The following is a 13,637-nucleotide window of genomic DNA, read 5'->3' on the forward strand; positions in this document are numbered from 1 at the left end:
CACACTTGGAGAGTCTATAGGGGGGTTTGTTCACTCACTGGCTTGGAATGGGGCTCTAGGTCAAGTGGGTAGTCCACTTGTCTCTTGGGAGGGAGGGATGTAGGCATCTGAAATAAGTCATTGTATACCTCAAGTAAGGCCTGCAAGGCAGAGTCATATGATACTGTGAAGTGCTGATCAAAATTGTCCTTATTTAATTGCAAAACAAAGATCTGTGAGCATTTCTTAAACTCCCATTTGAGTTGCTTTGCTGTAATGAGCTGAAAATCAGCATGGTCTCGAACTCCCTCTAGGTGGATAGGCTCTCCATGCATCATAAACTCCATGTAAAGCTAAGAGAAATCCATAGCAATTTTTCCCAATTGTTTTAGCCAATCATAGCCCAAGACAACATCAATGGGGTCCCATATCTAGGGCAATCAGATCAACCAGTGCCACATAATTTTTAGCCAAGCATAAGGGAACTGCGGGACATACATGTGTGCTGATTTCTTCTTCTCCATTTGCTATTTCGACCTTCAAGGGGTGGTGTAATGCCATAGGAATACATTTTGACCGATCAATGGCTGATTTATTGACAAAACTGTGCGTGCTTCCGCTATCCACAAGGATAAAAACATGCTTTCCATTGATACTTCCTTGAATGTGAAGGGTACTGGGGCTACGCGAACCTATCCAAGCATCCAAGGCGATCGAGCAAAGGAAAGTGGGAGGTGGGTGGGATGTTAAATCGAGTATCTATGAGGGCGCACTGCTCGGGTCAAAGGGAAACCCATCCTCCAGGTCATAGAACTGCTCATGATCAACATCCTCTGTGGGCTCAGTCTGGTCAATGGCCAGGTCATCCTCCTCATTGTGCCAATCTTCCATGATATACATGCTATGAACTTTGACCTTAGCTGACTTGTAGGGGCATTTGGGGGCATGATTAGCAGTGTACTTATCTCCACATTTAAAGCATAGGCCATTTTCTTTCTTTTCCTTGACAACATCTGGGGAGATGAGCTGTTGACACTGGATCCATGGGAAGGTAATGCAGTGGATTGTTGTTTTTCAGCATACCAATTTTCAGCCATAGAGCCCGATGCTGTCCCAAAAGTGCCCATTTTTCTTTCAGCTTGGAAGGCAGGGTAAGTGGGTACTTTGGGGCTGTTATTAGGCATAGAAGAGCCTCGAAAACCACCTCCGTATGGGGTTGATCGTGAAGGAATGCGGGGAGGTCCAACACCTTGCTGAAAATACTCATTCTTACGGTACGTTCTTGCATATCTCTCAGCTAGTTTGATTGCATCAAACAGTGTAGTGGGTTTTTGGGCCATGACATCAACCGATAGACTCGGTTCCAATCCATAGATGTACTTGTGCAATTTAGCATCGCCACTGATGCTTTCCACATACATGGTCAACTTCATGAATTGATTGGTCATACATACCCTGTTGTCCATACATCCCTTGTTTTCCATGAAATCCTTGTTGTCCATGCATCCCGTGGTGGCCATACATACCCTGTTGTCCATACATCCCTTGTCATGCATTTAGCCTATGTTGTCCATTATAGCCATGATGTCCATGTTGAGATATCGAGCTTCACTCGTGATATGCCAGGGTGACCGTTGTGCATTTATGTCACCGACTTGTTAGTTGCAGATGCGGTTGGTACACCGCCCATGAATAATAGCTAGATGACAGCTATCCTTATCTACTCTAGTTCGTGGCTCAGTTAGTATGCCACCTTAGTTAGTTGAGTTTGGTTTGAGACCCATATATAGGGTTCTTTTATTTCTATGTACTTGAGTTCTTTTGGCTTACACAACTAAGAAGAGGAAAGCTGTTTTCAGCCTCCACCTTTGTGTGTATTCCCCCATTATGCAAGCAAGAAAGCTACAAGTGAGACTCCTTCCTTCTCTCCCACAATCTTGACATGGTATCAGAGCCTTGTTCGTGGTAAGGAGCTCAAGAAAGCAAACCAAGTTCGCGGTGTTCTGGTAAGAGGATCAGTGTTGCTTTCATTTTTCTGTTTTGGGAGCAAGTCTCTGCAGGTAGCATAGCCAGAAAGTGCAAGAGTGCATTGTCTCAGATTGAGACGCTCTTTGCGGTGTAGCAAGAGGGCAGTATATGCTGCGAGATAGGGCTTTAGCCCTTGGTTGCTCTGTTTTTTTGATTTGAGGCTATTTTGGGGCCTGTTTTGGAGGCAGAAGTTTTCTGCACGCACTTAAGAAAAGGTCCTGTTTTATGCTATGCGATCACTGTTCTACAGGTTAGTGAAAAGTTACTGTAGAAATTGCATCGTATGCATGTGCGCAGAGACATTGGGAGTTACAGAATCATCCTTGTTGCCTGTTGATGCAAATCGTCACTAGGAAGTGACTGTGTGGTCAAATACCACTTTCGTCAGTTTTGCAGATTTGCTGTTGTGAGGCTGAAGCTGTGTTCTTTGCAGTGACATAATTTTTTGCAATGTTTTGTAATGGCGTCTGATTCTCTTTCACAGATTGTCACTGAAAATCTTGACAAGAACAACTTCCAAGCATGGAAGTTTAGAATGACGAATTTCCTTATGGGAAAAGAATATTGGGAATTCGTTGTAGGAAATGAAGAAGAACCAGTTCTTCCTGATGTTCCCAATCAACAGCAAATGCAGGCATTTAAAGCATGGCATGAGAAAGCTAGAAAAGTTATGTACTGGCTGTCTATCAGTATTTTAGACTCTATGATTGTGCGTATTCAGGATGCAAGTACGCCAAAGGAGGCATGGGTTACTTTGTCAAAAATGTATAGCACAAATACGCAAGCCAGGAAAATGCAGCTCAAGCAAGAGTTGCACAATGTGCAAAGAGAAAGTATGAGCATCAATGACTACCACATGAATGAAGAAGATTGCAGATGCACTTGCTTCCATTGGGTCACTAGTGGAAGATGATGATTTAGTTTCTGTGACCTTGAATGGTCTAGGAAAGGATTATGCACAGTTCCGAACATCCATTTCCGTCCGTGAAAGATTTCCTGATTTTGAGGAGTTGATTGCTCTTCTAATTTTTGAGGAGCAGAGAAATGGTGGTGCATCTTCTTCAGGAGGAACTTCAAAAGAAGCAGTCTTCTACTCAAATGCTAGAAGAGGTAGAGGCAGAGGTAGAGGAGGCCGATCTGGAGGCCATGGTAGAAATTAGAATATGCAACAAACTCAAGAAAACCAGTCCTATGGAGGAGGACGTGGTAACTCTAGAGGCAGAGGGAGCCAAAGAGGTCGTGGTGGATGGCAAAGAGGGCAAAATGCAAATAGCAATGTTGAATGCTACTACTGTGGTAAAATGGGTCATATGGCTAAAGACTGCTATAAAAAGCAGAATGACATCATGAATAGAAAAGTGCAACAAGGGAATTATGCATCTTCTAGTAGATAGGGTGATGACAGAAATGAGCATTTGTTTATGGTGCAACATATGACCAATTCTGTGACAAGTGCAGAAGAAAGTAACGATGTGTGGTATGTTGACTCAGGTGCATCAAACCACATGACAGGTCATGCAGAATGGATGCAAGATGCAAGGAAAATGGAAAAACCAGGATTTGTGGAGACTGGTGATGATACTGCACATCCTATTGTGCAGATTGGAAAAATTACTTTGTCTATGTAGGATGGGAAAAAGAAATACTTGTCGGATGTATTTCATGTCCCGAATATCACCAAGAACCTGGTTTCTGTTGGTCAAATGGTTGAGCAGGGCTTGTAGGTCAGATTTAATTCCCATGGATGCTTTGTTGAGGATATGAAAAACAAAGATTGCTTGGTAGAAAAAGGAAAGAAGAAGGGCAGAATGTTTACATTGGATGCAGACATGCCTGAATTGAGTGCAGCAATGTTTGCACATGGGACTGGTGTAGTTGCAGATATTGATATCTGGCATAAACGCATTGGTCATGTTAATATATAGCGACTTGAATCAATGTAGGCCCAAAATATTGTTGCAGGATTGCCAAAATTCAAGGTTGCAGAAATGCATAAGGTATGTGAAGCCTGTCAGTTTGGAAAACAGGCAAGGAAACCATTTCCTAGACATGTTCAAGAGAGTAAAAAGCCATTGGAATTAATCCACTCTGATGTGTGGACTACTAAAGCTGCATCTCTTGGAGGCTGTCATTATTTTGTCACTTTTATTGATGAATATAGCAGAAAAGTTTGGGTATATTTTATGAAAAAGAAAAGTGAAGTTTTTGGGCATTTCAAAACTCTTAAAGCTATGGTTGAAAAAGAAACAGACCTGCGAATAAAATGCCTAAGGTCAGATGGAGGGGGAGAGTACCTCTCAAATGAGTTTGCAAGGTTCGTACAGGAGCATGGCATAAAGCAGCAATATTCATGCAGTCATACCCCACAACAAAATGGAATTGCAGAAAGGAAAAACAGGCATATTGGAGAGGTATCTCGTGCCATGCTCAATGAAAAAGACTTGCCAGATTTTTACTGGGCTGAAGCAGTTGCTACAGCAGTCTACATAATGAGCAGGACTCCCACTGCAGCAATACATGGGATGACTCCAGAGGAGAGGTATACTGGTAGGAAACCAGATATTTCTCATTTGAAGATTTTTGGTTGCATTGTCTATGTTCATGTGCCAGATGAGTTGAGATCCAAGTTGGATCCAAAAGCTGAGAAGTGCATCTTTATTGGTTACTCTCTGCAGCAAAAAGGGTATATATGCTATAACCCTTCTACTCGTAAGTTTACAGTGAGCAGAGATGTTGTTTTTGATGAGATGAGTAGCTGGTATAAACCAGTAAATGTGATTGATAATGTAGATGCACAAAATGGTAATGCTGCGTAAAATTCACAGCAGCAGTCACAAGATATTAGTGGACCTGGAGCGTCCTCTAGCAATGGTTCACATTCTTCGCCGTGGACAGGCAGATTGAGATCAGGAGAATCTTCTCAAAGCAATGCAAATAGTGATATGCAGGTATCACGAAAAGGAAAAGAGAAGGTAGATCAGCCCATGTTTGATGTGAATGCAGGTCACTCTTATGTGGATGGTGAATCCAGTGGCTCAGAACAAAGCATTGATGATGAGTTGGGTATTCCTTCTATTGTTACACCTGGAGTAAGGAAGACGAGGGATGTTTTGAGAGCACCTCGGAGTGAACCTACTAGCGCAGGTCTACTAGAGCTAGGTATCTTGTGGATAGGCTGAAATATGATGGATTTACAGCCATTCACTATGCCTATATGGTCAAAGTGATACAGGAACCAGAACCCACTTCTTTTGAGCAAGCCATGGGAAAAGAAAAATGGGAGAAAGCCATGGATGAAGAAATGGATGCCTTGGAAGCAAATGCTACATGGGAATTGGTACCTTTGCCTAAAGATAAGAATGCAATTGGTTGTAAGTGGGTTTATAAGGTGAAGCACAATGTAGATGGCTCTGTGAACAGATACAAGGCAAGATTAGTAGTCAAGGGGTATGCACAAACATATGGCATTCCTCTTGATCAGGAGCTTGGGAGGTCAGGAAGAGGTCCCGGGGCTAGTTGATGTCGGGGATCACCTTTGGGTCAGATTTCTTGGGGTTTTTTGGGGCTAGCAGCCATGGCAGCTTGCAGGAGAAGAGAGAGAAAGAGGGCTAAGGCAAAAAGTAACTGAGGTTTTGCCCTCCTCCAACTCCTGGGACTCTAAACTTGACCTGGAACCCTTAAAATTTGCATGAAAAGAAGTGACGACCTGCTATTTTAACCGTTTTACCTGTAGATATGTCTGAATCTCCGGCCATAGCTCCTGCTTGCTCCAAAAAGCTGAAGTTAACCGCAGTCCTTCTTGCTGTACATGTACTTGTAAGCTGAGTAACTAGGGTTTTTGGGATTTGAAAAGGGAAAGAGGAAAAGGACCAAAGCCTAAAGCTCTGATACCACTTGTAATGAAAGAAGATGAGGGGAGAGAGAAGGAGAGCTGAGGAGAGAGAAAGAGAACAAGAAGAAGAAGGAAGAAGACTAGAAGAGGAGAGAGAAAGAGAGGAAATAAGAGAGAAAGGAGAAGGAAGCCATGGAAGCTGGAGATGAAGGTGAAGAGTGTGATCTTGATAATAACTGGTTGCCCTAATCTGGGGCTCTTACGCCTTAAATACCTCGGTCAGTGTGACGGGGTGTCTAAACCCTAGTCGGTGTGTATCCCACTTGTTGCAGTTAGTTCAAAGAGAGAAGAGGATAATCAAGAGTTTGTCTTCAACCTTGTATGCTCTATTGTTGGCTGTCAAAATAGTCCCAAATTAGTCCACTAATGGTACTCATGACACATAGCACTCTCCTTCCATGAGCAAAGATGAATCTTCTATTGGTAAAGTCCAAGATGCAAGCATAAGAAGCTATGGATAGTGCAGAGAGAGAAGAAGAGAACAAATCTGAGTATTCAGCTTTGAAAACCTTATTCTAAAACTGAGAATACAGCAACACACCCTCTCCAAGAGAGCCCCTTTGCATGAATAAAAAGTCATTTTTCCCTACTCCAATGGTGGAGAGCTTCCTCGTCACTTGCCACTTGAGTTCTAGGGCCCCCATGAGCTCTCCTGCATCCCTTTTTCTCCACAACTGGGACAGCACCATGGCGCTTATCAAAAGAGGCCAAAAATTGCCTTGAAGATCCTGGCCATACTCCACGACTCCTTGTCTACTACTTAATTATCTAGTGCGTCACTTGAGTGACTAATCAAGGCTTAAGTTATGCCACTCACTAGCATGACTTGTCAAGTGCTTCCCAAGTCCATAAGACAAAGTCAATCTTCAAATAGGGACCATCATTACTTGGTGAAATAGACAACAGCTCTATTATTGCTATGTCCAGTCAAAGTGTCAATTTTCACTATGTGTATCGAAACTCCTTCGACAACGTGATACATATATATATTTGTGAGTGAACCCCCCTCCCCCTTGAGACTTGTTTTTAGGTATATACATGAAACTTTTGATAGATATAAGAGGATATTCTTGTTGGCTTTAAAGTAGCTAAGGTTTGTGCTAACTCTTTAGGGACAATTGACAAGAGCCGTTTCCTCAATTGGAAGGGGCAAGTACACGAGTTCCCAGATCAGTGGTTTGATTCCCCTTAATTGGCCAGCTCTATGATGTGTGATCCTTTGAGAGGAGTTCTCAGTGATCAATTGATCATCCTCAATTGACCGCTCTATGATGTGTGATCGTTTGAGATGAATCATGAAATGAACCTCCACATGAGTGGATGACATCCGAATTCTAAAATAAAAATGCCATTAAACTTAGTATCTAGTTGGGGAAAGCTACTAGTATTTAGAGATGGATTTGACCAATATTTTCCTAAAATTAATATTCATAGTTTACTTCCTTCAACAGACGCAAGCATTTTTTAAAAAAATGATTCATAGTTTACTTTCTTTAATGGACCTGAGCATTCATACAAAAAGAAGGTATGTTTTCCCCATACAATTGAGGAAAAACTCGGTAGGGGAGGTACGTGGAAGCATGTTTTGGGAAAATCAAAATCCGTGAACCCACTAGGAAGCCGCGACATTGTATTACTAGGGGAGGTACGTGGAAGCTTGTTTTGTGAAAATCAAATCCGTGAACCCACTATGAAGCCGCGAGATTGTATTGCTGACGAAGTGGAAAGAGAGAATCCTCCACTCTAATTGAGACACGCGTACACGCAGAGAAAGCGCGGCCCGAGAGCAGTTCGATGCGTATATATACATCCAACTCATCACTCCGTCTTCAGTCGCAGTTGATTAAAATCCTCTTCTTTTCCTTCTCTTTCCATCATCGTGTTCGTCTTGTCTGCCTGTCTGTGTATTGTACTGTTAGCTTACTATTAGCGGCCGTAATTTGTTCTGCGCGCCAGTTTCTGCAACGAATCGGTGACTCTAGATTGGGAGAGTAAGATGGGGCACGCAGGCCATCACCGCCATGGAAAACATCACCACTCTTATGGCTATGGCTATACCTACGGTTACCCGTCACAAGGTATATTATGAATGTCTGGCTTCCTGCAGTGTGTTTCTTATGATCTCCTGTCTCCTTATAATGCTTGCGACCATATTATTCCCTAGCATCTAATTGATCTCGCTTCTCCTTCCATGCGTATTTAGTATTTTTAATTCCTGAATCGTCCTCTAATTACCGTGTTTTGTTTCTTTCTTGCTTTGCAAATCTTATCTACTGCAGGATATCCTCCGGCGTACTACCAGCAACGACTGCCCAGGCGCTCTGGCGGAGGCTTCTTGCGTGGATGGTATGGGCTTCTTATCTTTTCTGATTTACTAAATCTTAATCCCTGTTTTGAAGATTGTGTTAAATCGAAATAGGAATTCGATTTGACTTGATCGATCGGTCGATTGATATGTTCTAATTTGCAGCCTGGCGGCACTGTGCTGTTGCTGCCTGGTGGAGGAGTGTTGCTGCTGCGATCCTACTGTCGTCATTGGATGATTTCACTAAAATTGCAGATTCCTTGCAAAATTGCCATTCTTGATTTGTATATATTTTTTGGGTAAAAATTTGCGCCTCCTAAATCTCCACCTGTTGTAATCAATGAAGGAGTCCGTCTCCCTTACGGTATATACATATCAATACGAACATCACGACAGCAACTTCGCTCTATTTGCTCGGCTGTGAGAGAGAGAGAGAGAGTGTGTGTGTGTGCGTGTGTGTGTGTGTGTGTGTGTATAGAATGACTTAAGAAGAGAAGAGAGAGTGTATTTTTATAGAAAGAGTTACGTAATGTGTGTGCGCGTGCGTGTAGACAGGCTTAAGAACTGTTATTTAGATTATATTTTTAGAAATACTTAAAGAAATTGTGTAGATTCTACATCTAGAAATACTTGTAAGGAAAAGGGACATCTACAATGACCTCGGTAAGTGTTGTGTACTTAACGAACATCTAGAAATACTTTTAAGGAAAATATATAACATCATGAGGTGTTGTGTATTTAATGATATCGTTATATGTTGTGTATTTAATGAAAATCTATAACGATATCGTTAGGTCTTGTGTACTCGATGAAAATCTATAACAACATCGTGTGAATTCTATCATTACCTCCTCTCGAATCCTTTGGGACAAGGGATGCAACCCCCCAACATAACATGGCCTAGAATATTGGAGGAGAGGAAGACGGATGGGATAAGGTGTGCATGTGTTGGTTCATACTTGGGAAGAATTTGTACTTGATTCACCCAAAGAATCCTCTATTCCACCCAGGGGACTCAAGGGGAACCCGGGAAGGCTATGGGAAAAATGGAGTCCTCAATATGGCTTTACCTTCAGGTCTTATAAAGCCTTAATCAACAAATCGAATGAAATAAAACTTAATATATATCCTCGAGAGTCGTAATACTTAACTAATGATCCTCCCTGGCAGAATCTATTTTCTAGCATGTTGGAGACCTCCGTAGAGAAACCTAAAACAACTTGAAGCTCTATGTTGACGATTTTTGTGGGCGGACATCCCCGCATAGTTTAAAATATCCAAGGTAGCATGGGAGACTTGCAATCTATCCAATAAATAGAGGGGGTTGGGATAATGGACCTTCATAGGATGGCTAAAAAACTAGGAGGGGAATGGGTTATCAAGTGTTGGTAGCAACAAGATGAAACCTGGGCAATCATTTTCTTGTATAACCTAAGTAAATTCACAGTCATTAACTATCCAAGGCTTGACACAAAACTGCCTATCCATAGTGTTATATTTTCCAAAACAAAATTCTCTTCTATATGTGCCTCCCCTCTTGTCAAAAGCATATGGGAGGCTTGGCAAAGGTACAAGAAATGGTTACAAATTCCAAGCAGAATCCAAGATCAGTCCTAGGCTGCCCGGGACTCCATATGGTGTAGCATAACGGTACCCTTGTTTGCAGATGAGGCCTCATTTTAAACAGGAAAGGAGCCCAAACATGGTGAGACTTGTGGGACTTCAACAAAAAAAGATGGCTATCAAATAAACAGTTGAAAGCTAAATTTAGACAAGAATTTAGATTTGCAAGTATTAAGTAATGTGAGATATCAAGCTCAACACAAGTTGAGACTCACGTACTTGGGTAGCAATTTTTGCATTCATATCACTGACATGGTTGGTACCTCCATTGGCATATCACTCTAGTGATACTCTATAATTGGATATTAGCTAGTCCACATGAGTCATCTTTCTACTTAGTGTGTTCACACTATGGATGACTTGTATATTATGTATGTTGTACACTCTCTTATTCTTAGTAGACTCATATAGTGAAGAAGAAGAAAGAATAGGGTTACAACTTCCTACCTTATGTGTCTTCTATTTGTGTATTTTGTGTCTTGCAAAATCTCAATCTCCCTCTCTCTCTCGCTTCCCCCCCAATCTTTTCATGGTATTATGCAGTGTTCAAAGGAACTATTGCCACTAAATTGATTACTTATTACACATTCGCTATTAAATAAAATTTATGTCAATAAATTAATGACTCACATTTCTTTAAGTGTTGATGATGATCTAGCATGGCCATGAGACCATTTAGAGACCAATATTCCTAGTGCATCACTTAATGGGGTGATCAGAGCACTGTGACGGGGATATCTAGTACATGCAGTACAAGTTATGAAGGGGAAAATAAGTGTCTGCTTGCCAAGTGTAAGAGTATACACAAGAACCAAGGAGTTACACATCAATGAAGATGGATTAAGTTCTAAGAAGAGGAAGTGCATTAGCATTGTGTATATGCATTTATTTGTGCACTTGTTTGTAATGAGCATTGCATTCATTTGGGATCATCCTCTCCCTTGCAAGTCAAGGTTTAAGGTGTTTTCTTTCATTAAGAAAGACGAGAGGGGTAATTCTCTCACTAAGAAAGACAAGAGACGTGATCCTCTGGAAGTGAGGAGAGAAGTGATTTTCTTTTTCTAAGGTCTAAAATGACACAAGCTTTTGTGTGGAAGTCAATTTTAAGGTTGAGGCCTAAGGCAATTTAATGAACTCTCTTTAAGGTGGTTGCATGGACCACAAGTTAAGAGTACAGTTTAAGAAGCTGTTCTTTTAAAAAAAGATATGGTGAATTCATTTTTAAAATATCTCGTGATAGAAAGAGGATCTTTAAAAACGAGTTGCGAGGGTTATCGGAAACAACGAGATCTACAACTTTTGTGTTGGACATTTTTTCATCCGAGCAACACACAGAGAGATATCTCGAAATTGGTACTGCAAAGTAGGTCCCAGAGTAGCCACATCTTGCATGAAGATCAACTCAAGTCTCTCTCCAATAAAAGAAGCTCTTGAAAGCCAATAAAAGAAGAGGCTCTCCTTGGGTGTGAGGGAGGTGAAGGAAGTATGACTTTGCATGCATCCAAGAGGAGAAGAGAAGGTGCAAGTACTGTGGAAGCTCTACTGAAGTCAAGTGCTATGGAAGCTCTACTGAAATCAAGTTCTAAGAGGAGAAGAGAAGATGCAAGTGCTGTGGAAGCTTTGTTGAAATCAAGCACTAAGAGGAGAGCCCTACACATATTGTGTAGGAGGGAAGGAGACTCAAGAAGGATCAAAAGGTGCCAACTTCCAAGTTGTGCAAGTGTTAGGTGGTTGTATACCGTGCAAGGAACCATGATCTTGTTTCCAAGATCTACAAGTAAGAACTGGTTTCTGTGTAACAGAGGAGCTTGCTCCTTGTCAATAATATAACTCCACAAGGTGGGGGGACTGGCCCATCTTCCAGTCCCTAATGTGTTGTCAATTTCTCTATCTCTCTCTCTATATATATATCTTTCTTTTCTCTCATCTATTCTGGAGTATAATATTCACCATATATATTTTAAGTATATAAGAAAGTCGAGCGTGTATCTCGAATCTTATAACATTGGTATCAGAGCAAGTCTCTTTGCTTTTCTCAAAGTAAAGGCGATCCTTGCAAGAAGAAGATAAAGATGGCAACTGATGAAGTGCATACAAGTGAGCAATTACAGGCTCAATTGATAGAGTATCGTAGCTTGTTGGAAATTTCCGAAGTAGGTCAATTGATTGGTAGCTTAAGGGCAAGGGAAGAAGCTACTTATAAAGGACCAAAACCTCCAAAAGATGGTGATACTGGAAGAAACACCATTGCACCAATTGATGGTGAAGGTGCAAAGCATCCAATTTTGAGAAGCTTCATGGAAGAAAGAAGGACTCTCTGGTAAAGAAGAGTAAAAAGACCTCACCTCGAGTGAGGTGGATAAGGAGGAAGTTATCTCCCTCAGCAATCAGCTACTCCCTTGATTACTCAAGTTCCTCCTCCTCCTCATCAACTTCTGGTTCCTACCCTCTTGGTTGTAAGTCTCTACAATCTGCAAACGGACAAAGAGGGACCATAAGAAGAGCAAGCTTAAGAAGGATAAGACTTTCAAGTATGGGGATAAGGACATAAAGTTTGACTCTTACTCTGATAAGAAAGATCCTTTTAAGGCGTTAGCATTTGTTAGGCAATTTGAAGTTACTTTTTCTGATGGTAATTTCTCAGAAAAGTCTAAGCTAAGGCATGTAGGCATGCACTTGAAAGGCATCCTTAGCAATTGGTGGTTGACTCTCATTTTGGAGGGAAGGAAAGCTATGACTTGGAAAAAGTTCAAGAAGAAGTTTTATGTTCAGTTCTTGCCTCTTGATTTTGAGAATGATGTCAAGAAGGAGTGGGATTGGCTAGGCCAGAAAGAGCATGAGAAGGTCACTAGTTATGTGGACAAGTTTTGGTCTACTCTTCTCAAGGTTACTCCTTTCATGGAGATCAATGATGAAGAGAAAAAAAGGAAGTTTGAAGTTGGCCTACTCCCTCATTTACATAGAACCATGAAGGTGTATCCACATGAAACCTTATCTCGCATGATGGAGTCTGCCATCATAGCTGAAAGTTTACATACACCTAGTACATCTCGAAAGTTGGAGATGAGTTCTTATAGAGCTAGACAAGAGTAGCTATATGATCAACCAAGAGATAGGACTAATCAAAGAAGACCTATCTTTACCCACGACAAATATTCAAAGCTAGAGGCTAGCAAGAAGAAGCAAAAGTATCTCTCACCCTCTAAGATATAAAAGTACAAAGAGGAAGGAAGGTGCTTTCTTTGTGGTGAGTTAGGGCATATGAAGCTTGATTGTCCTCACAAAAGGAACGAAGAAAATGTGGTTAAAGATCCTCCTCCAGTATCCTCAAATTCTATTCTAGATGTGCAAGCTAACACTCATTCAAATGAGAAGAAAAGACAACCTTAAAGGGTTGGGGGACACTCAACAATCAACGAGTTTTGATACTCTTTGATCTAGGGTCCACAGATAATTTTGTATCAACAGATATTGTTGAAAGACAAAATTCCACTAGATTGATTGGGAACACCAATTGGATCAGGTTTGGAATTTGAAGGATTTACAACCAATTCTACTCCTATCCATCTTAGAATTGGGGATTACTGTGACCAAGAATATTTTCCACTTGCACCCATGGGTAATTGTGATGTTATCTTAGGTATGCCTTGACATTACAATATTAGACCTCTTCCCGATTTTGTTAAGAAGACCCTTGCATTTCAATTCAAGGGTCAGAACATAGTATGCATTACTGATGTTGGAGATTGGCTTATGCCAATGGTTAGTCATGTTAGTATTTCTAAAGAAATGAAAAAATCTATTTCTGCA

The 13,637-nt window shown here is 41.2% G+C and overlaps 1 protein-coding gene and 1 long non-coding RNA gene across 2 annotated transcripts; both read left to right on the forward strand.

Annotated features, from left to right (window-relative positions):
- The first annotated feature begins 7,747 nt into the window (after window positions 1-7,747).
- Window positions 7,748-8,607, forward strand: LOC148017551 (uncharacterized). Its single transcript, XR_015687909.1, has 3 exons — window positions 7,748-7,977; window positions 8,179-8,245; window positions 8,370-8,607. It is a non-coding gene; the product is annotated as an uncharacterized LOC148017551 (long non-coding RNA).
- Window positions 8,608-8,858: 251 nt separating this feature from the next.
- LOC148017552 (uncharacterized) lies at window positions 8,859-13,328 on the forward strand. Its single transcript, XM_087662761.1, has 4 exons — window positions 8,859-8,867; window positions 12,315-12,767; window positions 13,059-13,148; window positions 13,269-13,328. The coding sequence occupies exons 1-4, from the start codon at window positions 8,859-8,861 to the stop codon at window positions 13,326-13,328; spliced, it is 612 nt and encodes a 203-aa protein (XP_087518887.1).
- Window positions 13,329-13,637: the final 309 nt, after the last annotated feature.

Source organism: Lygodium microphyllum, chromosome 22 (genome assembly GCF_053477565.2).
Source record: "Lygodium microphyllum isolate KBCC chromosome 22, Lygodium_microphyllum_v1.1.10, whole genome shotgun sequence".
In the NCBI taxonomy this organism is placed as follows: Eukaryota; Viridiplantae; Streptophyta; class Polypodiopsida; order Schizaeales; family Lygodiaceae; genus Lygodium; species Lygodium microphyllum.

What these genes read in the sequence shown, in the direction of transcription:
- LOC148017552 (XM_087662761.1), top strand. An exon ending in AAAAAAGGAAGTTTGAAGTT is followed by an intron (nt 12,768 to 13,058) that starts GGCCTACTCCCT and finishes AAAGAGGAAGGA; the next exon opens with AGGTGCTTTCTTTGTGGTGA. An exon ending in TGGTTAAAGATCCTCCTCCA is followed by an intron (nt 13,149 to 13,268) that starts GTATCCTCAAAT and finishes TCTTTGATCTAG; the next exon opens with GGTCCACAGATAATTTTGTA.